Below are 25,792 nucleotides of genomic sequence, written 5' to 3' on the forward strand. Positions count from 1 at the left end.
CTGCGGGAGGCAGTGGAAGACAGAAGTGCCTGGCGTGCTCTGGTCCATGGGGTCACGAAGAGTCGGACACGACTAAACGACTAAACAACAACAAGGAGTCTCCAAGCGGCAAAAAATCTCCTTTTCCCTTCCTCCTCCACAACAAACACTCTGTGAGGTGAGTGGGGCTGAGAGACTTCAGAGAAGTGTGACTAGCCCAAGGTCACCCAGCAGCAGCGTGTGGAGGAGCGGGAAAGCGAACCCAGTTCACCAGATTACGAGTCCACTGCTCTTAACCACTACACCACACTGGCTCTTGATAATAAAACATCAAACGTTAAAAACTGCCCTAAACACAGACTAGGTTAGTAAACAAGCAAACACCTTACTGATTCTAAGCAAGAAATACTTGTAAGGGTTCACCTTTGGGCCAAAATTGAATAAAATTCATATCCCCCACCCGAAAAGAGAAGCTAGCGCGTTTTGTGCAAATTGGCGCTTGCGCTTCTTTTCTCTGTAAAATCAAATCAAGGCTGTGGTGCACAGCGCGTTGCGAAAGGAGTTTGTGTCCACGTTGATGCCACTACCCAAGATACAATTCCACACTGAGAAGACACTCAAGCATCACTGCATCGAGTCTCTTCCACAGGCTTATTGGTCCCACAGACCAGAATGCAGATCAGGTTGTGAGATGGGGGACAAAGTACGGAGAAATTATGTTGCTGCTGGAAATGTGGAGATTCAATGCCTAAAGCACGCCATGTACAGTGTGCAAGAATTAGTTGAGATGATTGGAAGGCTCTCCATAGAATAAAGTGGGTTTTTAAAAAGTGCTGTTTTTTAAAGGCTGTAGTGACTTTCAGCATCATTATCCCAAAATGTGGCTCAGAGGATGATCTGATGCACTTCTGCTGCTGAATGAATCTAACCAAGCCTGGTTCTGTGAGCTGCCAGGATGGGAGGCCCCTTGGGAACCATATTTAGCCTGCTTTGAGTTCTCTGGAGTGAGCTCAGTAAGAGCAACATAGGGATTGTTAAAAAAGGTACCTTATCCATATGTTGTTTCTGGTGGTTGCTTTTTTAAAAGCAAATGAGGTTACCAAAATCACTCCTACAACAGCACTTGGGCACATATCGTTAGTACTAAATGAACAGAAAATAATGGCAGCAGTGATGTTTTCACCCTGGCAGTAGAGTTGAATCTGCAGCTACACAACTCCATGTTTTCAGACCAAGAATGGACAAAAGTGTAGAAAAGGCAGGAGAACATGAAAAAGCAAAACACTTTCCCTCATCTCTTCTGGTAAGAAAGAAAGAAAGAAAGAAAGGAAAGAAAGAGAAAACAGACACCGTTGGTTCCAAAAGAGCCATTTTATTTTCTAAGAATTGATAGAGATCTTCTTCCTCCAAAATAAATACAAGTACAAATGCCCACCCGGCTGCAGCAGAAAGAAGAGCCGGGGGCCTACAGGGCAAGGGGGGGTGGGATCAGGCAGAGCCAGGTTCCAAAAAGCTATAGTATCAAAATGTGCGAGTGAGAAGACAGCGGCCCTGCTCTGCAGAGTGTCGGTAGGACTGGGCCGAGGAAAGGATAATGGATCAGGGCAGGTACTATGATGCAGGGAAAGGAGGGCCCGGGGTCTGTGTGTTGGTGAGTGTTTATGGAGCAGCCCAAATAATTTACATTCTCCCACTATTGTACAGTATTTTACAAAGGCCCAGGGGACCTCAGGACCCAGACAGTGGGGTATTGTCCTTGGGAGCTGTACAGGCAGCTGGCTGTCGCTCACGCAGCTGGTCAGGGCAATTCCAGGCATGGAAGAAGGAACGGCAGGCTGGCACAAGAGGTAGGCTTGCCCACACGGAGGGCACAGTGCTCTGGGGGTGTGCTCAGCACACTGGAGGGGCCGTTGGGTGCTCGACGCAAGCTCCCGCAGCCTGGCCACCAAGGGCCCGGGCTTCTCGAGGCTGGAGCTCCCCGCTCCCCTCTCCCGTACAGTCCAGCTGCACCGATCGAGCAGCTTTGGCGGGAGCCCCGGTGAGGGTCAGTCGCTCTCGCTGGAGTCGCTGCTCTGCTCCCCTTGCACCTTGTTGCGGTGTTGCATAGCCCGGTGGTAGGCGATCTGGACAGACTTGCGGATGTTGGACTTGCGCCCCTCCAGCATCTTCTCCTTGTCCAGGTCCTGGTTCACACCCAGGGGCACGAGTTTGGTGCGGGGCAACCATTGCCTGCAAAGGAAACAGAGCGACCCAAACTCACTAGGAGTGCTTGCCTCCCGTGAAGGGAGAGGGCTTCCGCGTTCTCCCAAGTCTCGCCCCCCTCATCCTTTCTGGGTACGGGGCAGCTCCACCCCCAACTTTATCCACCAGGTTTCGGTCCAGACATGGCAGCCCCCCATCTCTGCCAACTTCCGTCGTAGGTCCTTACCAGGTACGCTTGTTGTCGAAGAAGAGGACTAGGTAGAGATGCTCCCGGGCTTCCTGAGTCATCTGCTCTCCCAGCTTCAGCACCTCCAAGGGGGGTACGGGGATGGGGACGCCATGGTGGAAAATCCCTTCCCGTGGCATCTTGGGGTCAATGATCTGCCAACAGGGGAAGATTGGACGTCAGAGAAGGGCAACTACAGACGTTGCAATGGAGAAATCGTTGAGCGTGAAAACACACACACACACACACACACCAGACAAGGAAAGGCTGCACTCATATGTAGAGTGCTGGAATGGGGAAACTCCCAGGTTCAAGCCACAGTTTAACTGAAACTCACCAGCTGGCCTTGTGCAAATCTGTATATTTCAGCTTAACCCACACAGCATGCAAATTGACTGCCCTGAGCTGCTTAGAGGAGATGGAAATGTGACAAGTAAACAGATTGGGCACCTCAGCATTGAGGCTTTAAGGACCAATATGGCCTTTACACGTTAAACAGCCTGAGTCGTTCACCGCTCGCAACTGCACACGTATGCTGCTGGCAGTCACATAATTGGGATTCTCCCCCAAACCTTTGCTGCCTGCGATTCTTCCTGCCCCTTCTCCCCTTAAAACAGGTTTCTGTCCTTCATGGGTGTTGAAGAAACATTTCAAAGGCTGTGTCGTGCACAGTAACGTGATGAGACATTAGAGAAGTGCGCAATCTTAAAACTTAAATGTTGCGTTTAGAATAAATTACTTAATGCAACAACCATTTAACGTTTCCATTAACACCAGGCTTATGCTAAAAGGTACTGATTAGGCAAGTAGTCCATCTATATCGTTACTAACAGACTGGTTGTATGGTTGCACAGCTTAGGGTTTAAGGATGTGGAGGCTGAAATCCTGAGTTCAATTTTCAACAAAAAAAAGCACTGACAAGGTAGTAAGGCAGAAGCTGGGGACCTTTGCTCATCCAGATGTTGCTAGACTACAACTCCCATCACCCTTGACTATTGGCCATGTCGGCTGGGGCTGATGCGAGTCAGAGTTTTCTCTCTCTCTCTTACACACACAAAATTACCCTCTTTTTTCTCCGCAAGAATTAGAAAAGTTCATTAAAAAGCAACAACTGAATACTGTGTTTCTGTTGGTTTCTACACTAAGTAGCATTTTCTATTCTGCATAAACTTTCCTGTCTCGCAAGAACTGTCCTTGAACCTTCACTTGGTTCATAACCTCATTTTCTACTATTGTTTCAAAAGGTGCATCACCCCTACCAAGGTTTCCAGTGGCTTAACCCTCCTTAACCCTCCTCAGTGCATATGTAGGCGTGCTCATCAAACCCACCAGTGCCGGATAAGAGGGGTAACCCCTGCACTTGGCCCACACCAGGTCCAGGGCATCCAGAGGGGAGTCCTCATCCTCGGACAGCCAGCCGGCCGATCGGCTGATGCTCTTCCGCACCACTGCACAAAGACAGAACGAGAGGGGAAAGGGTGTAATTGCCATCCTTCTCACCAGCCCCATCTCCAGAGAGGAAAGCAGAGGAAACGCTGCCCCGAATACTCACTGCCATGGCCCACCCCTCGGCCGGTTCCCACCGAGTAGGACTCGTTTTCTGTTCCCGACGTGTCTTCGCTGCTGTCCTCCGGGAAATTCACGCGGGAAAAAGAGGGCTTCCCTCTGCCTTGTTTGGAAGGAGTTGTGCTAAATGGGAGGAAGCAAAAGTAGTGTTAACTTTCCACGTTCCGCAGAAGCCTGGGAGATTGCTACAGGGTACAGGGTTATAAAGACTAGGACTAGCTGCCTGAGAAACAGTTTCTACCCAAATAAATATTATTATTATTTTTTTTAAAAAAAAGAGAAACAGTTTCTACCCAAATGCGATTTTGGTTTTAAACGCATTGTAAGGAGTCTGTATGGGAGTATACTGTATTTAAAAATGGGGTATCAGAGTTTTTAGGGGTTGAGATAGCTGGGATAGCAGGCATGTTGGGTTTTGAATGTCTTATGTAATTTTTTCAGTTTCGTTGTTCTGTATGGGACAATGACAATAAAGATTATCATATCGTATATTGTATCGTACCTCCGCATTAAACACAGAAGAGGGAAAGGAATGAGACCCGTTCCCTGGGAAGTCCAAGAAGGATGTACTGCAGGAACTTCCTGCATTCGATGCCAGGATTGATCTCACCACTTGAACTTTGGGCAAGCATGGCAAGTGAGGAAAATGTCCCCAGGCTCTCATTGTGGCATACATCAAGAGAAGCCCTCATGGAGCAGACCACAGGCCTACCTAATCCCACATCCTGTTTCTTGCCGCGGCCAACCTGATACTGGAAACAGCATGCAGGTAATTTGACTACTAGTCACTCATAGCCTTGAAATGTGTGTAAATTTCTTTTTATAGAGGCATACAACGCAAGCAGCACTGAAAGGCGTGTTGTGTACACTGCTTCATCTGGAAGAGTGCCTGATGCACGGCCATGACTCACGATACAGCGCCTAGCACCTTGTCAAAGCCACTACTTTTGCAAAATCAGTCATTTCCTTGTGGCACAGTTCTGCTTTTGGCCCACCATTATCCGGAACATATCAATGTATACCCGGCAAGTGGTTGTGCTAAGACCTTGTGGCAGGGCGGTGCGTGTGTCTGACAAGATTCCCTTCGAAACTGGAAGGGCAGTTTACAGAGTTCACACTTGCCACCTGGGAAATTGCCTGACCTGGGACTATCCATTATTCTGCACTGTGCACCTAGGCTAAGGGGGGAAAAGAGGCCCGGCTTCGAGTCGGTGGAGGAAGATTGGAAGAAATACAAAGACTATCTGCAGGAACATTGCAGAATTAAAGAATGTTAGAGTGATGTTGGATTGAAAATAAGTGGCTTCTAGCTATACAGACTTTAAAGTTATATATAGATCAAGATTAAGGATTAGGATTAAAAAAGTTAAAGGAAATGGAAATTTGGCTTTTAAGAGGTAAAAACTTAATGTTATACTATACTATATTAAGATTAAGGATTGGGATTAAAAAAGAGGGAAAGAAATTGCTGGACAAACAAATTGAACTGGAATACAAAAGAGGGAGGTACGAGGAGGTCCAGAAAATAAGTAAATTTAAAAATGGTGATGAAAAGGTGGTATTGTTTTTAACTGTTTTCTTTTTTGTCTTTTGTTTTTTGGTTTTTTTTTTGGATTATGTATTGTGTATTTTTGAACTGTGTATTTTTCTTTTTTCTTTTTAATTTTTTACTGATGTGTTCTTTTTATTGGAAACTCTAATAAATATCATTTTAAAAAAGAAAAGAAAAAGAAAAGAGGCCCGGCTTCACCGCTCAATACAATGGGAAGGATCTCCTGGTACCTGGTACGGTCCGAGGCGGCGCTGCTGCTGGTTGTGCTGCTGGACTCAGATTCAGAGCTGCTGCGTGGAAGGTTGTAGTCGTTGCGATAAACTAGGAAGCTCTTCTTGACCGGCTGATTGCCGCTGCTGAAGCCGTTGGCTGGCAGGTCTGCAGAGGGTTGCGAGGGGAGGGCAAATCACAACAGGCTCCGATATAATTCCTATAGCTGAATTCTCCAGTTGACAAATGCAATGGCTTTCTACTACAAATTGTGAAAGCTGGATTCAAGCACAGATGGATCCATTACAACAGTGTTTCCCAAACTTGGGTCTCCAGCTGTTTTTGGACTACAACTCCCATCATCCCTACATAGTAAGATCATTGGTCAGGGATGATGGGAACTGTAGTCCGAAAACAGTTGGAGACCCAAGTTTGGAAACACTGCATTACAAGCTTTTCTTTCTATCTATTCTGTCCCCTCCCCTGTTCCTCCCCCCTCGTGCTTTTTACACCTTTCTGTGCCCTTCCCAGCAATGTACTTTCAGCCTCTGTGCCCCATTGGCTTCCCAGAAGACCCAGCCCCTTTCTTTTCACTGTTGACGTTACTTTTACCAATTTGTTAACCGGGACAAGATGCTTAACCTGACACAGGCAATACTCTCGTATTAAACTGTTGCCACTTTATGTGGCACTGAACTAAACCTGCTGGGCACAATCTAACAAAAATGGCTTGCGTTATTTGCACATATGCCGAGTTTGCAGCAAATCCCACCTCCCTTCCAATCTAAGTATCTACACTCGTAACAGGGGACTTGTTGTGGAAAGAAGACCGTCCATGTGTTAGGATATAGTTCCACCTTTAGAACAGGCATGTGGAGTTGTTGTATGTCACATGTCTGTTTACTTCCAGCACAGTCTGCTGGGAACTTCTGTTGTATATAGCTTTTGCCTGTGCTGCTTTTTGCTTGGACACGAAAGAGAGCAGACATATTTTCTTTGTCCTGTTCTAATGCTGAATAAACGCTTGTAAATATGCTTACATATGCTTCTGTCCGCCACTTCCGTTGTGAAGAGTTATTTACTCTGCTGATTAGAGCGTGCTCAAGTCTCTAAAGGTTTCTGAAGCTTGTGTCGCTGTTCCAAGGGAGACCGGAGTTCGACCGGCTGCCGGCTGCCGGCCGGTGGCTGGAGCCAGCTGGGGGCCTGCCAAATGTCCCCGTCTCCCCGGACGCATCCCAACACCACACACTATCTCAGCTTGGCCCCATTCCTCACTCACCAATTGGAGCTTCATCTGCCGATTTGTCACTGTCGCTGTCTGAGGTGGAGCTGGGCCGCGGGCTCCTCTTGCGCGGCCGCCGGGACACCATGATTGGCAGCTGAGGGGGTCCCACGGGGCTGTTCCCGTGACCCGGAGCCAGCTGGCTGTCGCGGTTCTTGGGCGGGCGCCCCGGACGCTTGGGGGGCCCGGCCGTTTTGGGGTTCTTCTTGGAGAAAAGCACCGACGTTCTCCTGCCGACTTCGTGCGCAGGCGTGGAGGATGAGTTGGGGCCAAGGCCTGGAAGGGCAAGCAGTGACATTGCTCAGAGGATGAACATGAGCACTTCCCTTCAGTATCCCCACCGCCCATCCTTGGAAGCTGAACGGGTTCATTCGAAGGGATTGTTCCCCCTATACGCTGAGCGGCCCCCTCTCCTGTGATGAGAGTCACCCACAGCAGCCGCTGAACAGATCTCAGGAGTTCTGAATCCGAACTTCAATGTCTAAAATCCCTGGTATAGGACAAGGATCCTGAGATCACGTTAAGGGTGGCCAAATTCTGCGCTATTGCCATAAAACTTAGGGAACAAGCTGTGCTATCATGATTAAGGCCTTAAATGATAATTTTAGGTTATATGTTAGTGACTAAGTTTTAACTTATATATTTTTTAACTGTTGCTATATCTGTATTGTCCATATTATACCTAATTGCAAATTCAAATACATCCCTATCGTGTTTTATGACTTCCTTGATATTGTATGTGGGCTGGAACTGGTCTGTGACCGAAATAATAAAATTCATTCACTCAGGAGTTGCAGAGTAGGGGATAATGCTAATAGGAAGTGGTAGATCCCACTCTATGAGCCGCTGGGTAAACACTGGGAATCTATTAGGGCTGATACCAAGGAAGACGTTACTAGGCTGGGTGATATGTCGATATATCATCCAAAGCCGGTTTGAAAACCCTATCGTTATATCGGTTTCATAATCTTTGACCTGGCAATATACTGTGAATCGTGATGTCTGTTAGGGCTGGGCGATATAACTTCCAAAACTGGTTCGAAGACCATACTGTGATCTCGGTTTAATAGTTATTTGACCTGGCAATAAATCATGAACCATGGTGTGTGTGTGTGCTATGCAAAAATCACAATGTGGGAAAAACCGCAAAGCCAGCCAATGCCTCTACATGGCTCCATCCTTATTGCAGATGTTGTGATATATCAGTATAGCACAATGTTTAGCTGGTGATATATCACAATAAAGGTAAAGGTAAAGGACCCCTGGACAGTTAAGTCCAGTCAAAGGCGACTGTGGGGTTGCAGCGCTCATCTCGCTTTTCAGGCCAAGGGAGCCGGCGTCTGTCCACAGACAGCTTTCTGGGTCATGTGGCCAGCAGGACTAAACCACTTCCAGCGCAACGGAACACCGTGATGGAAACCAGAACGCACGGAAACGCCGTTTACCTTCCCGCTGAGGTACTTATTTATCTACTTGCCCTGGTGTGCTTTCGAACTGCTGGGTTGGCAGGAGCTGGGACAGAGCAATGGGAGCTCAGCCCGCTGCGGGGATTCAAACCGCCAACCTTCCAATTGGCAAGCCCAATATCATGATGTTGAAAACCAGGTATCACCCAGCCCTGGGTGTTACACCTTGAACCTCAGCCCGGGTCTGCTTGCTGTGCCCCTTTCCACAGACCCGAGAGATCATCAACTGAAGTGCAATATTTTCTGGGAATCCTCCTGAGGAGGAGGTGCTGCACTGCTCCCCTGGCCAAGCCCCTCCCACTCGTGGAGGACCCTGATTGTGGTACAAGCAACCCCTGCCTGGCTGGGACCTGGCTGCTCCATGCGGTCCCAGGCCCCGCCACCCACCTTTGCCGGTCTCCTGGCTGCTGCTCTCCTCGGCGGCACTGTCGGTTTGTGTGTCCTTCTCGCAGGGGTTATGGGCCGGCAGGATGATGCGGGTCAGGGGGCCGTGCCCATCCCTCCCTGACTCCCGCTGGTGCGCCAGTTTGCGCCGCAAGGCCGTAATCTCCTTCTTGATCATCTTGGCCCGCCGGCAGCGGCCCACGCTCTGCTTCCCGGCGCTCACCTCGGCCAGGCGTTCCACCAGCAGGCCCAGCTGGTCTTCCAGGGGCAGGTGCTTCTGGTTCTCAGACAGCAGCATCCGCTCCTCGTCTGCGCCAACAAGGAAACAAAGCCCAGTATAAGGAGGAGGCTTCCGCCGATGGACCGACCGAGGAGAGACCGGAACCCGGGAGGCAAAGAAAGGAGGCAGGGATGGGGGAACCTGTAGCTCTCTGGGCATTACGGGACTACAACTCCCATCAGCCCCGCGGCCAGGGATATTGGGAATTGGGATGGGACAACAGCCGGAGGACCACAGGTTCCCCAGGCCTGACATTGTTTCGCAACATCTCAGTCTCTAAAAGTGGGCAAAACGGAGAGCAGGATGGGGGCGGTTGCCTTCCACAATTCCATATGCATGCAGTTTTAGGTGCATTTTACATCCCTGGGAATTCAAGTAGCTTCTATCCCCGCTTCCTTTCGTTGAAAGTTTGTTAGGTTCCGGATTTCTGATTATAAATCTTAAGAGGTGTTCGGTTTCTTCCTCCTCTCCAGCAGCCAAGCACATGGAAAAGTAGCTTGTTGGACCATCTGTGTCTGGGGCGCTCTGGCATGAGCGAGTCCAACTGTTAACAGCCTAGCTATAAGGATGGCTGCCGTGGACTGTAGCTACCCACCACTGCCCCATACATAATTCTTATCTGGCTCTTGGCTGCCAATATCTTAAGGCATGGTGAAAGCCTCACCAATAGTTTCAATGATGTGGAAATGTGAGGAACATATGAAGTTCTAACAAACAGCTATACCAGACTTTGGTGGTTAACCTCTCCGATGTGCAGATCTGACTAGATCCTTCAGATTTTGCACTTTTCTGAATTTTGCAGCACAGTTCTCGACTGTGTACCAAGTACCAAGATACAGATAAAAGTGCTTTTTAAAAAAAGAATAAAATAAATGTAGAAATATGTCCCTTTGAGACAAAATATGTTTAGAATAGTGTATTTGTGAGAAAATGCATTCAAAGCTACATCTGGAGTACACGTGTTGATATGGATTTTTTTTTTTTAAATGCAGATCTGTATGGAGATAGGAAGGAAGGAATTTATTGCTGAACACATGCAAACCAGCCTTACTCAGCCCGGTGCTTTTCAGATGTTTTGGGCTCCAAGTCCCAACAGTCCCAGCATGCATGGCCAACGGCCAGGGATGATGGGAGTTGTAGTCCAACAACATCCAGGGTGTTATGAAAGGCTGGGACTGATATGGACTGGAAACAGATTGGTCCGTAATTCTTGAAAAAATGAATAAATTAAATACTGCAATTTAAAAACAAACAAACAATGAAGATATTTATGAAAAACACGGTCGTCTGCATACTTCCTTTAGGGGGCAGACCAAAGAGATCTTTCAGACAGGGGTGTTAAAGACCGAAGGATAAGACCAGTACCAGCAGCTCTTAAAGAAGCCCTCAGATGTCAAGGAGATAAACAACTATCTGACTTTTAGAAGACATCTGAAGGCAGCCCTGTTTAGGGAAGTTTTTAATGTTTGATGTTTTATTCTGTTTTTAATCTGTTGGGAGTCACCCAGAGTGGCTGGGGAAACCTAGCTGGATGGGTGGGGTATAAATAAATTATTATTATTATTATCATCATCATCATTATCATCATCATGTTTGCATCCTCTTGGTCACAAAGCAAAGAGGAGGGCAGTTTCTTGAGTCTAACCCATAATACAAAGGGCTCAGTGCTAAAAGGATTCAAGGCAACATAGGGTCCTTTTGGCTAAAAGCCAAGGTAGCAAACAAACAACCGTAGAATCATAGAATCATAGAATCATAGAATCATAGAGCTGGAAGAGACCACAAGGGCCATCGAGTCCAACCCCCTGCCAAGCAGGAAACAAGAGGCTCAGGGTAATTCTAAGTTGCTGGGTGAGAGGATAGATGGGAGAGAGGAGAGACCGCCGGAGGATGGTTTGTTTAAAGAAAGCACATCACGACGTTTTCCTTCCTGGAGGAAAATGAATCCCACCCCTCACCCCCCACCTTCTTATTTGTTGGCCTAGATACACATTGGAGCATTGTTTAATGCTTGTGCCCCGTAAAAGGAAGAAAGAAGTGAGCCAAATGCCACTAGGCAACCTCTTGTCTTGGGACTTTTCCTGCACGGGAGAGGAAGGGGAAAGTTGCCAAGAGGGATTCTAGTAGTTGAAATTCTGCAAGCCACCTCTGGCAACTTGTCAATATACCAAACTGCGATTTTTGAAAGCTGGTGGGCTGCTGTAATGGGGAAGTTTGGGCCCAAGCTCCCACTTTCTTAGCCCCTGCAGCTCTGGAAAAGTCTCCTTTGGTTAGCCTTCCTCTTTTCCAAATTCACCCCCGTGACCTCCTCCTCTCGCATTCGGACCACTCCATCTTCCTCCGTGAGGCTCTCCTTGCCCAGCCCCTCCTTTTGCCACACTTCCTCCCCAGGAGGCCTGCCTCTTTCTAAAATCGCAGCAGCTCAGATGGTGCCAGCCGGGTCCCTCCCTCTACGTGCCCTTAGGGCAGGCAGCCAACACTGCCAGAAGCTCCAGCCCTCCCACAAAACCCTTTTTGTGCTTTGCGATAAAGGCATCTCGGCAACGGATGCAATCTCGCTGGGGAGAGAAGGCAGGGGCTTTCTCTTCAGACACCCCTTTCTTCCCAGTGGATCCAACCCGAGTGAATGCCAGCTGCTGCCCAGGCAACCTGGGGCAGCTTTCAGCTCTGGCACTCCTGCCCCTACCCGGGCAGCCACCATCCTAATCTCTGGGCATTAGCCGAGGACGTTTCTTATACTGACCGTTCTCGGTGCTTCGCAGAGGCGCCTCGTCCGCGGCCATGGGGAAGTGCATGCCCGTCTCGAAGTCGATGCCCATCTTCTCCGCTTGCCGGCGCGCCTGCCGCAGCACGACGTCCCCTTGCTCCCGCAAGCGGACGGCTGCCCGGTAGAAGATGGTGTCTTTGGCGTTGTACTTCAAGCAGTTGCTGACGATCAGGTTGAAGTCCTCTTCGAACTCGTCTAGGTTCAGGTAGCGATAGCCCTCCAGCTTCTGCTTCATGGTGTAGAAGTCCATTGGCTTCTTGATGTGGTCCAGGTAGTCAGGGACCTGCAGCGGGCAGAGAGAGAGAGAGAGCGGCACGGCTCAGAGATTGGGGAGATCGCCGCCCCGGGGTGGGGAATCCCTGCTCCAAGAGAAGACGAAACAAAAGTTAGAAGCAGTCCCGAAAGCCTCTCGCCCAATCTGGAGCAATTTCCCCACTGAGGAAGGGGCACTGCCGTTCAGCGCGGGCACACAAAGTCGGGCACCCTCCCCCAAGGCCCCGTGAACGGCGTTCTCCCACCCCCACCTTCCGAAAAAAGAAGAACGAACATTTAGAAAGGCGGGTGGCTTGCAAGGGGAAGCAAAAGCAAAGCTGGCAGGCTGCTCGTGAAGAGGTTTGGGACCTTGCTCCCAACTTCTGCTCCTCTGCATGTGCTGCAAGTCCCCTAAAAGTGTCTGCCTGCAGTCTTCCTCGCCATACCTGGCTACCCCACCTTTTACCTCTCAATTTCCTTTCTCAATAGGCCTCAATCTCAACACACAACTGTCTCTGTGTCACAGGAGGTTCTCCAAAACCCCTCTTGCCAGGCCCGGCACCACCCTGACTAAGGGCTGGGGACAAACCTCTTCCTCTTCTTAGCCAAAGACAGTTCCTGCATCCTCCTCCCATATTTAACAAAGCTGTGTGACAGAAAAACAGGGTTTTTTATATAGTTATGCTGTACTGGACGGAATAGAGCAAGCCTGATCTGATGGTAAGTTTGTACTGCTAAGAAGTGGGTCAGCAAAAAAATAAAATAAGAGAGCGTCCGCAAAAAAAGGGGGCTGATAACCAGACATTTTCAGTAAGCTATTTGCCCCGGCCTGCAGTGATCTATTCAAACAATTTGTTTTTCATCAACAGTCAGAAGGGAAATGTAAAATGAACCTTTAAAAACGACAACAACAAAAAACCACTTTGGCTTTAGAGTAGACAATTCACTTTGATGGAGTGGTGCTGATTTTGTGTATTTTTGCCTTCCCAACTGCCCAACCTAGAAGCAGAATCTAAATCTGGACTGAAGTGTTTCCTCTTTCTGATGAAGACAAGGTATCCCTTGAAGGCTGAGTTTTGCTTCTTCGTAGCTTTTCTACTTTCTGTATTTATTGAAATTAAAAACAACAAAGATGTGTACTCCGATCTTCTTAGTTCCTTAATACGAATGACGAATTGACCTTAAACAGCAGCACGGCTTTCAGAGGAAGAGTGTGAAGGACCGGCCACGTTGGGAATGTAACGCTAAACCATGACTTGGTCCTACGTAAACAAGCAACAGTGAGACCTGAACTCGTTCACTGCCTTCCGCATGACCAGAATGAGGACTTTGCGAACCTCTATCTCCAGTTTGAGTGTGTGCAGAAGCTCTAAAAGCGGTCTGGCTGGGCAATGGTGTCATTATTTCCCCTGGTGGTGACCAGCCTGTAGGGCAAGCAGATCCTCTTCTGTAAGAGAAGTCTCATAACCCCATACAAAATCAAAAGGAATAGACCAGTCCAGCTTGAGTTTAGACGGCCCTTGTCAAATTGCCAACCTGTAACCCCCTCCCTGCACCTTCACGGGAAACCCTCGGGGCTTTTATCTTGGCGACCTGCATGACTCAACACATTGGCCTCCCTCCTCTCCTCACCCTGCAAAACGGACAATTCCCGAAGCAATTTTTGGTGGTGACAGTGACCGCAACCCACCCCCCTCATGGTGGCATTAGAATTTACCTTCTCATTCGTTACCAAAAACAAAGATGGCGGCCAACTGGAGTGGGCATGGGTGGTTTTGTTTTGTTTTTAAAAAGAGGGCCCAGGGCAGGTGTCAGCAGCGGGCCGTCCCAGAGCACGGAGGTGCAAGGAGGCCATCTACTGACGCCAGGCCTGGAAACGGCGTCTAACCCTGTCAGGAAGCTTTGGACCATAGTACATTCGAGCTACTTGCCCAGCCAGCGGGGCCTCTGGTGCCTTTCGCACACACAACGGCCCAACCCTGTGGGCGTGCGAAGGAAGGGTCGGGGTTGTTGGGGGCACAGGACAGGACAGGCCCAGCGCCAGGGCTGGATGGGAACAGAGCAAAGTATAAATTGGGGGTGGAGGGGTTCTTACTTCGTAGAGTTCTGTTACCTCAGACAGCGGGACCGGCTGGCTGAAGATGTTGCCCGTGTCCTTCTCCTGGAGCTGCTCCAGCGTCCGGCGCAGGAGGATGAGGAAAGGCGTCAGCTGCATCTCGAGGGCCACCTGCTGCATTTTGATCTGAAACACAGAGCGGGGGGAGCCATTGAGCTCCCGGGTCCCTAGGACAGTCCGCTGCGCCTCAGCCGGGGACCTCTGAAGTAGCATGGGGTTAGAAAGCACCAGGGCAGAGGGGCTGGGGGGAGGGGCAACCGGTGACCCTCCAGGTGCTACAACTCCCCACCCACCCCACCAAGTCCCTGACCACTGGCTGTGCTGGTTGGGGCTTGCCGGAAGTTGGGAGTCCCCCTGAAACTCTGCGCTGTAAGAGAATTTCACTTACGGGGCGACCGAGCAGTCCTTGGGGCAGCTGGCCTGCCATTATGGATCTTGTGGAAGCCCCTAATATGCTGCTGTAATACACCCTTACCTCCCCCACTCCTCCCGGGGAATGCAGGGGTGCATCATGGGCAATCCTGGTGCTGCTTTGCTCCTGCCGTGTCGGAACACGGCCTGGGAGCGAGCTCTGGGGACAACGGGAACCAAGTGCGAACCAGAGGGGAGCAGAATTCACACTAGAGCCAACAAGTCACATCTGCACAGGGAAGTTTTTAACGGCTGATGTTTCGTTGCCTTTTTAATATTTCGTTGGGAGCTGCCCAGAGTGCCTGGAGCAACCCAGAAAGATGAGCGGCATATAAATAATAAAATTATTATTATTATTATCTGGAGAAGCTTGACACCTCCCCAAACACCCCTCAGACAACCCCTTCTGGAAAGGTTTTACCACCTCATCCCGTAACTCTCCTAGGAAAGCCCAGTGCTCCCCTCTTATCATGCCACTTGGCTATGCTGCACAGGTCGAGTGCTTCCCTTAAGCGTGTCTCCCTCCCTCCCTCCCTCCCCTCCCCAGGAGAGGACGCCCCGATCTCCCTTTCCCGCCGCGGTTACCGTCTCTCTCTTGAGCTTCTCCCGCTTGCGTATTAACTCCACCAGCAAGCGCGCTCGTTCCAGGTCGTGGCGGAGGCGCTGCCAAGATTTCAGCTGCTCTTTCAGGGCCCAGTTCTTATCCTCTGTGTTATCTCGCTGCAGGAACATCAGAGTCTATGAGAGGAAGGGGCATCCCTGCCCCCTGCCAGGTTTCCACGGCTCTCAAAAGAAGAGCGGCAGCTGGCTCCGCCCAGGGTTGCTGCCAGGAGCTGAGGGGAGGGGGGCAGAGGCAAACGCCAGAGCGGAATGGGGCACGGTGAGGGCGGAGACCCCTTTGCCGGGTTTGCAAGAGGAGGCCCAGTGCCTTCCCTCTCCCTCCTGGCAGAAGGAAGATGCGCGGAGCTGCCTTGCACAGAGTCAGAGTGCCCTGAATGGACTGTCTACCCTGACAGGCGGCAACTCTATGGTCATGGAAGAGGGCTTTCCACCCTCCCGCCTGGGACTTTTCGCATGTAAAGCTGGTCCTTTTGGGTTAAGCAATCTTTTTCAGGAGGGGGCCGGTCCACTGTCCCTCAGACCTTGTGGGGGGCCGGACTATATTTTGGGGGGAAATTGAATAAATTCCTGTGCCCCACAAATAACCTAGAGATGCATTTTAAATAAAAGCACGGATTCTACTCATGTAAAAACACCAGGCAGGCCCCACAAATAACCCAGAGATGCATTTTAAATAAAAGGACACATTATACGCATGTAAAAACATGCTGATTCCCGAACCGTCCGCGGGCTGGATTGAGAAGGCGATTGGGCCGGATCCAACCCCCAGGCCTTAGTTTGCTTACCCACGGGTTAAGTTCATGCTGGCTTCGGCCTTGGCCCGAGGAAATCCGTAGGTCCCCGCACCCACCACATCTCACTGCGGCAGCCAAGGCCTTCCTTCCTGCATGCAAACTGGGGAGCGCATTGCCTGGTCTTGCTGCAAAATCAGCCTAAGCTTCTCCCGCACAACCCCATGCTCCTTCAAGTCCAACAAACGATGGCAAGCGGGTGGCCAGGCACCAGAGGCCTTGCTCTTGGCCCTGCAGGCACTTGGCACTGCCCCACTCTTCCCCCTCCCCACACGTTCCCCCTGGCCCCCAACCTCGAGGGAAGACGTACCTGCTCAGCCTTGGACACGGGAGGAGGAGGGGCCGGCCTCCCGGGCTCGCAGTTCCTATGCGACTGCAGGTGTGTTTGGAGCCGGCGCAGCAAGGGCACTCCATTGCGGGACTGCCTCTTCAGGGTCCAGTAGCTGTGCAATCTCTGCATGAACTGGCTCTTCCTCTGGAGGGTCAAGCGGTTGGTGATCTTACTGAGCCTGCAGGGGGAGAAGGGGTGGAGCGGGGAGGGTCAAGCGGTCGCGTCGCAAGGCCAGGGAGGCACAGCGGTTCCGCCTGTACCACAGGCCTAAGGAAAATGGTTACGCGGCGCTACTGTATTGCAGAACACACCAACAGCGGGGTTTGGAGACGGGGGGGGAAAGAAAACCTGGGTTCAAATCTCCTACGCAGCTGGAAGGTCGTGGAGCAGCCTCGGCCGTGTTGCTAGCTCTCAGCCTTTTCCACCACTTTCATCAACCACAAACGTCAGAGACGTGGCGCTAATGTTATTATTGCTACGTTGCTGGTGAATTGAGAGTTCTGCAGTGGCCTTTTCACTCTGCCCTGCTTCATAAGTCGTCCATCTGTGCGCCGCTAGGAGACCAGAGGAAGGGCCGCCAAAGAGCGAGGTCACGAGCAGGGAAACCTTGGTATTCCTGACGCTGCTGGACTACAAGTTCCCATCATCTGTCGCCATCAACTATGATGGCTGGGGCTGATGGGAGTTGTAGTCCTGCAAAATATCTGGACAGCCAAAGGTCCCGCACCCCTGAGCTGGGTCAAGGATGAGGCTAAATTTGGTTTGCCCAAGCCAGTGACAGCCTGTGAAATGGATGTGACACCCGGTTAGATCCTGAACAGGGGGCAATATCCACCCACCAACTTTCTCCGTGGAATTTCCTTGGCTAAAATAGCCCGCTTGGCATCACATCGTTGGCCTCTGAAGTCTGAGAGTGAAAAAATCAAGAATCTGGTGGGTTGGAACGCCTTTTCCTAAATGCATCACACCGCCAACTAAAGCACCAGGATGCACCTGGGATGACTGAGGTTTAATGGACAACTTTTTAGATCTGACCTGGCCTCAAATCTCTCCTAAGCCGCCAATTCACTGTCTCTCTGCTTAACCCCGAGCCACAGTTGCCACTTGCCTCTTCGCCCCTGCATGGGACAAGAGCACTTCTCTGCAGTCAGGAAGACGAGTGGCTGGTGGCTGCAGCAACAGAACCGCTGGGAGCCCCTGCCCTGGAAAATAGTAATGTTATTCTATTGATTGATTGATTATGACATTTATATCTCACCTTTCCTCTCCACAGAGCTCAAGGGGGAACAGGTGTTCTCTGCCTCCCCATTTTATCCTCGCATCAACCCTATGAGTTAAGTTAGGCTGAGAGGCTGTGATTGGCCCAAGGCCACCCAGCGGACTTCACGGCCAAGTAGGGATTTGAACCCTGGTCTCCCAGCTCCTAGGGACGCGGGTGGCGCTGTGGGTTAAACCACAGAGCCTAGGGCTTGCCGATCAGAAGGTCGGCGGTTTGAATCCCCGCAACGGGGTGAGCTCCCGTTGCTCAGTCCCTGCTCCTGCGAACCTAGCAGTTCGAAAGTACGTCAAAGTGCAAGTAGATAAATAGGTACCGCTCCGGTGGGAAGGTAAACGGCGTTTCCGTGCGCTGCTCTGGTTCGCCAGAAGCGGTTTAGTCATGCTGGCCACATGACCCGGAAGCTGTACGTCAGCTCCCTCAGCCAATAAAGCAAGATGAGCGCCGCAACCCCAGAGTCGTCCGCAACTGGACCTAATGGTCAGGGGTCCCTTTACCTTTACCTCCCAGCTCCTAGTCAAACACCCCAGCCACGACACCACATTTGGCTCTCTTACGGGAAGCCTGCAAAGCAGAACATGAGGGCAACAGCTTTCTTAGCTGCTGGTGCAACTGGGACTCAGAAGCGTGTTGCTTCTGAACCTGAAGGGAGAATCTAGCCAGTAAGATTTGTAGCTACTGACAGCCTTATCCTCCAAGGACCTTAAGGTACAGATCTGTGGGCAATTTGCCTTTGCTACAAGGCTGGTTTCATTAGCTGTGGTGGGATGGAATTCTGCATTTTTTAAAGCATTTTGTACACTGAAAAAGGTGCTCAAGAAGTATGCAGCGACAAATTAAAGATTTGTCTTGTCGGCAAAACAGACTGGCGTCCGTCGAGATCGGCGTTCTGTTAACAGCCGCAGCCGGCCATGTAACTCTTGAGAAACCCACAAGCAAAGCAACAAGGGGAAGGCTTTCCCCATGGGGATGTGGTGACACACAGTGGAGGAAACACCCACCACTGCCGGGCTTGTTTCCTGCTCCCAACGGACAGGATCGCAGAACCGCCGTCCAGCAGGAGAGCATTTTTCACCATGCAGCGAAAGCAACGTTCAGCCTGGTGTAATTTGCTGCCTTGCCGTTTTGCCCACAGAGGTGAGACAAATTCAAAAGCGGGGTTCCGAGGGAACACAGAATGGAGTCCTGCCCAACCTTGTCGTCAAACCGTTGGGTGAACAGTTTCTTTGGCCATAAACAATCTTCTGTACGTTTCCGCGCACAATTCAAAGTGTTGGTGCTGACCTTTAAAGCCCTAAACGGCCTCAGCCCAGTATACCTGAAGGAGCATCTCCACCCCCATCGTTCTGCCCGGACACTGAGGTCCAGCTCTGAGGGCCTTCTGGTGGTTCCCTCATTGCAAGAAGTGAGGTTACAGGGAACCAGACACAGGGCCTTCTCGGTAGTGGCGCCCACCCTGTGGAACGCCCTCCCATCAGATGTGAAGGAAATAAGCAGCTATCTTCTCTTTAAAAGACATCTGAAGGCAGCCCTGTTTAGGGAAACTTTTAATGTTTGAGGCATTACTGTATTTTAATATTGTGTTGGAAGCCACCCAGAGTGGCTGGGGAAACTCAGCCAGATGGGCGGGGTATAAATAACAAATTATTATTATTATTATTATTATTATTATTATTATTATTATTATGTACTCACAGAGGAGTTGAAAAGGAAGGAAGAAACAGGAGACCACCTTACTGCTTAAAAAATGGGGTACTGTTTACGGACAGTTTCTAAAATGTTTTTAAATTGTTGTTTTATTGATAGTAATCCGATCAGGGGTTTCATGATGGCGGAGCGGTATATGAATTTTTGTAAAATGGATAAAATACACACCCCTAAACAGTGTTATTTTTTAAAAGAAAAATAAGGTACCCTTGAGTATCCCCAGAAAAAAAGCACAGCCCCTAACTCCTGAAATGTTTGTCCATGGCAACATTAGCAGTAGCCGTTCTCCACTTAGTCCCAAAGTGCTTCTCCTTTAGCAGAAATATATATATATATTAAATTATTTTTAAAAATTAAATCTTGAACAGTCACATGCAAACTTACTGAACATAACTCCCATGATGGTAAAAAATAAAATAAAATAAAATAACTTGCACCCTCGTGCAGAGACACGTGCGCAGTAGCTTGAGAATCGAATGGGGAATCTGTGGCCCTCCAGATAAAGCCGGACTCCAATTCCCATCAGCCAGCATGGCCAATGGTCAGGCACGATGGGAGCCGGAGTCCAGAAATGTATGCAGGGTCTCAGAAAAGCCCAGTTTAAGCCCCTGATCAGCTGTGGAGCTTGCACAGCAACCTTGGACAGGCCAGCCTCTCTGGAGATTATCCCACTGGTTATTCAGAGGCTAAAACGCTACCTTGAACGTAGATGAACTGCAAATGTAGTAAATAAAAAAGCAGCCCTTTCACAAGCACCCAACATATTTTTGTCTCAAGTGGATGCGGCCCAAGACAGTTTGTACATAGCAGGCCTCTGGATTAGGCGCCCCAAATTGACATCTGATGCCCCTTTAAATGGACGGGGTATGATTGGTTTGCTCCTGTTCTTACTTTATTATGTATTTTGTGTTTTTTTATATTGTACTTTTATGCAGCGAACCACCCTGAGATCTACAGGTATAGGGCAAATATACAAATAATAAAAAATAATAAAAATCCAGGGATTTTTTTTTGCCTGGGCCATACAGACCAGCCTGCAAAGCCCCAAGTAACCCAGACAACAACCTCGCCACTTCATGATTCCATCTTATTAAGGTTGTGGGACGAGCAGCTTGGGGGTGGGGAGAGAGGGTGCCCTACCTGTGGGGAGGAATGCAGGGCACCGAGACCACCGGCGCAGCCGCTCTCTTCTCGGCCAGGATCTTCCTCGCCTTCTTCATCTTAATCCGGGACTTGGCCTTGGCCTTCTTCACTTTCTCCGAGCTCCAGCCTTTCCCATCCTCCTCCTCCTCCTCTTCCTCCTCCCCCTCGCTATGCGAGAGGGCAGGCAGGCGCCGCATGGAGCCGGGCGGCGTGTGGATGTCGCAGTAGGCCGTCTTGCGGACGCTGAAGGAGGTCCCGTTGGCCCCCGTCTCGCGGACGGGCTCCATTTTCATGTAGAGCCCGGCCTGCTGGGCGCAGGTGACGTGGAAGGCGGTGTAGCAGTTGGCCTTGTGGCACTGGATGCAGGCGCCCGAGCCTCGCTGCTTGCAGATGTAGCAGGTCAGCTTCCAGCGGGCGGGAGGGATGTGCTCGATGCTGTCAATGGGCTCCAGGAAGACCGTGTTGGCGAAGCACACCTCCGGGATCCAGAGGGCGCACACCACGTGGGCCCAGCGCCCGTCGTCCGTCTGCTTGAAAGCGCCCCCTTTGTTGGGGCACAGGGCGCAGTCCACGGCCCGGGAGGGGGACTGCAGGCAGCGGCGGCACAGCCACTGGCCTTCGGGGATGTAGGGGACGCCGTAGCACTCCTGGTGTACGGCCAGGTTGCACATGTCGCAGAAGAGGATGACGTTGCTGTTCTGGCACTCGCCGTCGTTGCAGATGCAGCAGACGGCGTCCTCGTCCACCAAAGCGTTGGGGTCCCCCTTGTTGTGGCTCTCAAAGTAGGACTCCTTCTCCAGCCGGTCCATCAGGTACTCAAAGATCTCCTGGGGGATGGGGCTCACGCCCTCCGTCTTCCGGCGCTCGTTCATAATGTCCAGCCAGATGTAATCCTCCTCGTCCATGTCATACTCGACCTCCTCGTCCAGCTCCTCAGCCGACTTCTCAATGTATCTGGGGCGAGCGGGGAAGGAAAGGAACAAAAGCACATGGCTCGGTGACCCAGAGCGACTGAGCGCCTTTACAACGGAGAAAAGCGACTATAGGGTTGTTGGCTGTTACTTGCATCTATCCACCCAGGCCTGCCCTTTATGTGCTAGATGTCAGGGATGGCGAGATGACGAGGAACAGTGGGAGGCACCAGCTGGGAGACCCACCCCCCAAGGGAAGCCCCAGAGGAGGAAGGCTCCGAGCCTGGGGATTAGTAGTGGCACACTGAGGAGAGGTCCGAGGGAAAATGGGAGGGAGGAATGGTTGGATGCTGAAGAAGCAACAGGCTTTAGTGAGCAAGGAGAGCCTGTGACAGGGAGCAGCTCAGACTCAGAGGCTGAAGCACAGAGGGAACAAGAGGCTGCAAGAGAATCCCAGGAATCTGTCTCTCCTGCTGCAACGAGCTCCTCTCCCTTGTTGTCTCCAAGGACACACAGGGCGATGCATAGGGCGGAAGAGTTTTTGCAGGTGCCCCAACAGTTTGAGGTTGCTTGGGGAAGGTCTGGCAGAGGGAGGAGACTTAGATGGGGTAAAGAAGTTGACCATCGGTCCTGGCAACTGCTCTGTAGGGGCAAGTCCTGTCGGGATGTGTCGCTGAGCTATGTGCGGTTTTCTCAAATCAAGAACAAACTACACTGCCTAACTCTGCAACTTGTGTGTTGACCATAGCTGTCAACTTTCAGATTTGAAAATAAGGGATCAGGAGCCTCACCTGTCCCAGGGACAGTCTACGGGATATCTAACAATCCGGGATAGCAGCGGGAAGCAATGGGAAACAGTGCTGGAATAAGGGAACTTCCCGCAAAAAAAGGGAAGGTTGACAGCTATGGTGCTGACCTGCATCTGGCCCAGTTCTGAAGCTACACAGTCTGTTTAAAAAACGTTAAGGTTTGGTTGCTTTGACCTACAGAGGGAGACCTGTTACCCCTAGGCCTGGAAGCAGGAGCACAACAGGACAGATTTTGACTGGCAGCCTAATACTAAGTGTTGCCAGTTTGTTCCACCTTTAGAGTCACTTATCATTTGTTCACCTGCACCATTTTACGTAGAGAATTCTGGGGTTGGAAGGGACCACGAGGGTCATCTAGGCCAGCCCCTTGCAATGCAGGAATCTTTTCCTCAATGTGGGCCTCGAACCCACAACCCTAAGATTAAGAGTCTCATGCTCTACTGACTGAGCCACGACTGGCTGCTTCAGTGCTCTCTTCCTGGCAGAATTAGCTGAGTACCAGCATGAGCTCTGCATGCCATCCCTCTTCCTCTACACGGAGAATTCTGGTCACAGCCATCCAAGCCCTTGTTCTTCTTTGACCTGGGGAGTGCGGGGAGAAACCTATCACGTCACTCTGTGAAAATCCTTTCGTGCAAGCCGCCGCACTACTTACAGGTGAGTGAACCGGACTGGACGAAACACTGCTGCAATCAGACAAAGTCTTCCAACTTCAGCATAATGTACCTCTCAAAAGTCAGGGGTAGGAAGGTGGTGTTGGGGAGTTAAGGCGTCTCTCCAGGCAAGAGCACTTTTTTTTACCCTGCCCCCTGATGCCAGGGAATTCTGTGACCACCGGGTAGGAATACTGCTGTTCCAGATTCTCCTCCCAAGGTGCAACCCCTCGCTCCTGTTAGGAAGGGAAGAAGTCTTCCTTTGCCCAAGGGACACAGGCTGCCTCGGTCTCCAAGCTGCAACAAGGCTCAGCCAGGTGATGCCCTCCGAGACGGAAGTGCAGAGGCCCCCTGAGAAATGCTCAGCAGCACCTCCTTAAAGTGCTCTCCTCCCCATTTGAGAACCTCAGCTTGGATGGAGATGGTATGATTAATAATATTGTATACCACTTAAGAAGGGATGCGGGTGGCGCTGTGGGTTAAACCACAGAGCCTAGGACTTGCCGATCAGAAGGTCGGCAGTTCGAATCCCCGTGATGGGGATGAGCGCCGCAACACCAGAGTCGCCCACGACTGGACCTAATGGTCAGGGGTCCCTTTACCCTTTACCTTTACTATACCACTTAAGGGGGCACCTAGGCCATCTAGGAGAAGGAAAACTCTGATCCTAAACCACCACTGCCTTGCAGGATACCATCAGGAGAAGAAAAGGCTAAGGAGTAAACCAGGGGTCAGCAAACGTTTTCAGCGGGGGGCCAGTCCACTGTCCCTCAGACCTTGTGGGGGGCCAGACTCTATTTTGAAGGGGGGAGGAATGAATGAATTCCTATGCCCCACAAATAACCCAGAGATGCATTTTAAATAAAAGGACACATTCTACTCATGTAAAAACATGCTGATTGCCGGACTGTCTGCGGGCTGGACTGAGAAGGCGATTGGGCTGGATCCGGCCCCCGGGCTTTAGTTTGCCTACCCATGGAGTAAACCCACACAAATCCTGAGTGGGGTCCCTAAGGCGGTTGGATGGCACCTTGTACACCTCCTTCCTGCAACTCCTGCAGCCACGCTGGTGCCGAACGTACTGCTCTGCTTTCCTTTGGACCAGATCAGCGAGGCTGGGCAGCCCAGGACCTCCCCACACACTGCCCAGGCTGGTGCCCCAGGGAGGTCACTTCAGTGCTGTTAATGTAGCAAAAACAACACGGGAGGTAGCAGCTACGAGTTACCACTCTCCGCAGCCACAGCAGGCGCTGTGATTCTCCAGCAGGGCTGGGTGATATATCAATACATTGCCCAAAACAAGTTTGAAGTCCGTATCATGATATCAGTTCCATAGGTTTTTTAACCTAGCACAATATATTGCAAATCATGATATGTGTGTGTGCTGTGAAAAAATCACTATGTGGGGGAAACGGTGAAGCCGGACAATGCCTGTACATAGCTCCATCCTTATTTCAGACATTGTGATAGGTCGGTATATCACGATGTTTAGGGGGTGATATATCACGATTTTGAAAAACCAGATATCGCCCAGTCCTATAATCCAGTGGTTTGACTTCACCCCAGGAGGCGAACTCCATTGTCTCTCGATGGATGCTAACAACATACCACATAATATAAGAAGAATCTCTTAAGTTGCTTACATAGGACGCAATCAAAACCCAACCACGATCCCGCAAAGCCCTCCGAACCACAGCTCCACAGGGTGCCCCCAACCCACAGGTGGTACCTGTAATACGAGGAGGGGCGAGGAGGGGCGTCAGGCGTGTCCTGGTCCAGCTCCCGGTACACGGCCTCTGGGAGCTTGGGCATGTTGCCCGCCGAGGCACTGTGGTGGTGATGGTTGGAGTCCTTACGCTTCTCCTTATTCTTATGCTTGCCAGCTTTGGGGGCCACGGAGGGCGTCTCCGTGTTCTCCTTGTTGCTGTTGTTCTCCGGGACCTCCTCGGGCGCCTCGTCGTCCTCGGACACCACGTCCAGGTTGTCGAAGATGCTGATGCGGTGCACGCGGCCGTGCAGGTCCACTTCCACCATGCGCTGGGCCTGGGCGTACGTCATGACCTCTCGGCCCGGCGACTGTGAGGTCTCGGAGGGGCTGGGCGACTGCTTGTTGGCCGCCCGGCCGTGCCGGCCCTTCTTCTTGTGCTTGCGCAGAGGGGCGCTCTGCGGGGGCGGGGGGTTGTCATGGTCGTAGTGGTAGAGGTGGTACTCGATGCCGCTGTAGCTCTTGTAGATCTTGCGGCAGGTGTCCACGGGGCACTCGTACGGCGGCTTGGTGGCCCGCAGGTTGTGGCAGAACGTCTTCACGTCAAAGTCCACCCCCATGGCGCCTGCTAGCTCTGTAGGGAAGGGGGAACCAAGAGCAGAGAGGTCAGGGCTGGCGCGCCACCTGGATACCTACCAACGGTTTGCTCCCCCTTCCCGACCCAAAACGCCTGTGCCGGGAGGAGCCAGGAGCTTCGCAAACAGGCTTCTAGCACATCGTAACAGGACCTAATCCACTCCCAGACTGATCTAGCACAAAATGCACACGGAGACCAGGCCAATTCCCAGAGGCAGACTGGCACGAACGTGACAACCACATCAGAGACTGTTGTGCAAAATTTTGCACAGAACTGTACTGCTTCTTTTCCCTAACCAGGTATTACACCTCGTCCTCTTTCTCCTGGGTTATTGCCAAATCGTGCAAGGAAAAATGTGGGCAGCAGCCATCTGGGCACTAGGGACGTGGGATGTTATTCTACTCACCCTGCCTGATGCTGCCCATCTAAGGAATTTCTGCTGGTTGTGCAGGGAGCAGAACAGGTTCTGTGGCCCTCGAAGTGTTGCCGGACTACAACTCCCATCATCCCCTGAC

At 51.0% G+C, this 25,792-nt stretch overlaps 1 protein-coding gene across 3 annotated transcripts; it reads right to left on the minus strand.

The window, feature by feature from the left end:
* Positions 1 to 1,335: 1,335 nt before the first annotated feature.
* On the minus strand, positions 1,336 to 25,274 carry BRPF1 (bromodomain and PHD finger containing 1). 3 transcript variants are annotated; one of them, XM_080991581.1, is made up of 13 exons: positions 24,665 to 25,274; positions 20,560 to 21,516; positions 16,416 to 16,614; positions 15,279 to 15,413; positions 14,262 to 14,408; positions 11,891 to 12,197; positions 8,871 to 9,176; positions 7,015 to 7,293; positions 5,756 to 5,903; positions 3,960 to 4,096; positions 3,737 to 3,855; positions 2,408 to 2,562; positions 1,336 to 2,208 (listed from the first exon to the last, which is right to left on the minus strand). In XM_080991581.1, exons 1-13 carry the CDS (start codon positions 25,258 to 25,260, stop codon positions 2,025 to 2,027), a joined length of 3,669 nt encoding a protein of 1,222 aa, XP_080847707.1. In that variant the 5' UTR covers positions 25,261 to 25,274; the 3' UTR covers positions 1,336 to 2,024. The 3 variants fall into 3 exon arrangements, with proteins under 3 accessions (XP_080847707.1, XP_080847708.1, XP_080847706.1); XM_080991582.1 differs by having other exon boundaries at positions 14,280 to 14,408; positions 15,279 to 15,431; XM_080991580.1 differs by having other exon boundaries at positions 15,279 to 15,431.
* Positions 25,275 to 25,792: the final 518 nt, after the last annotated feature.

Source organism: Podarcis pityusensis, assembly GCF_964106645.2.
Source record: "Podarcis pityusensis genome assembly, chromosome: 2".
In the NCBI taxonomy this organism is placed as follows: Eukaryota; Metazoa; Chordata; class Lepidosauria; order Squamata; family Lacertidae; genus Podarcis; species Podarcis pityusensis.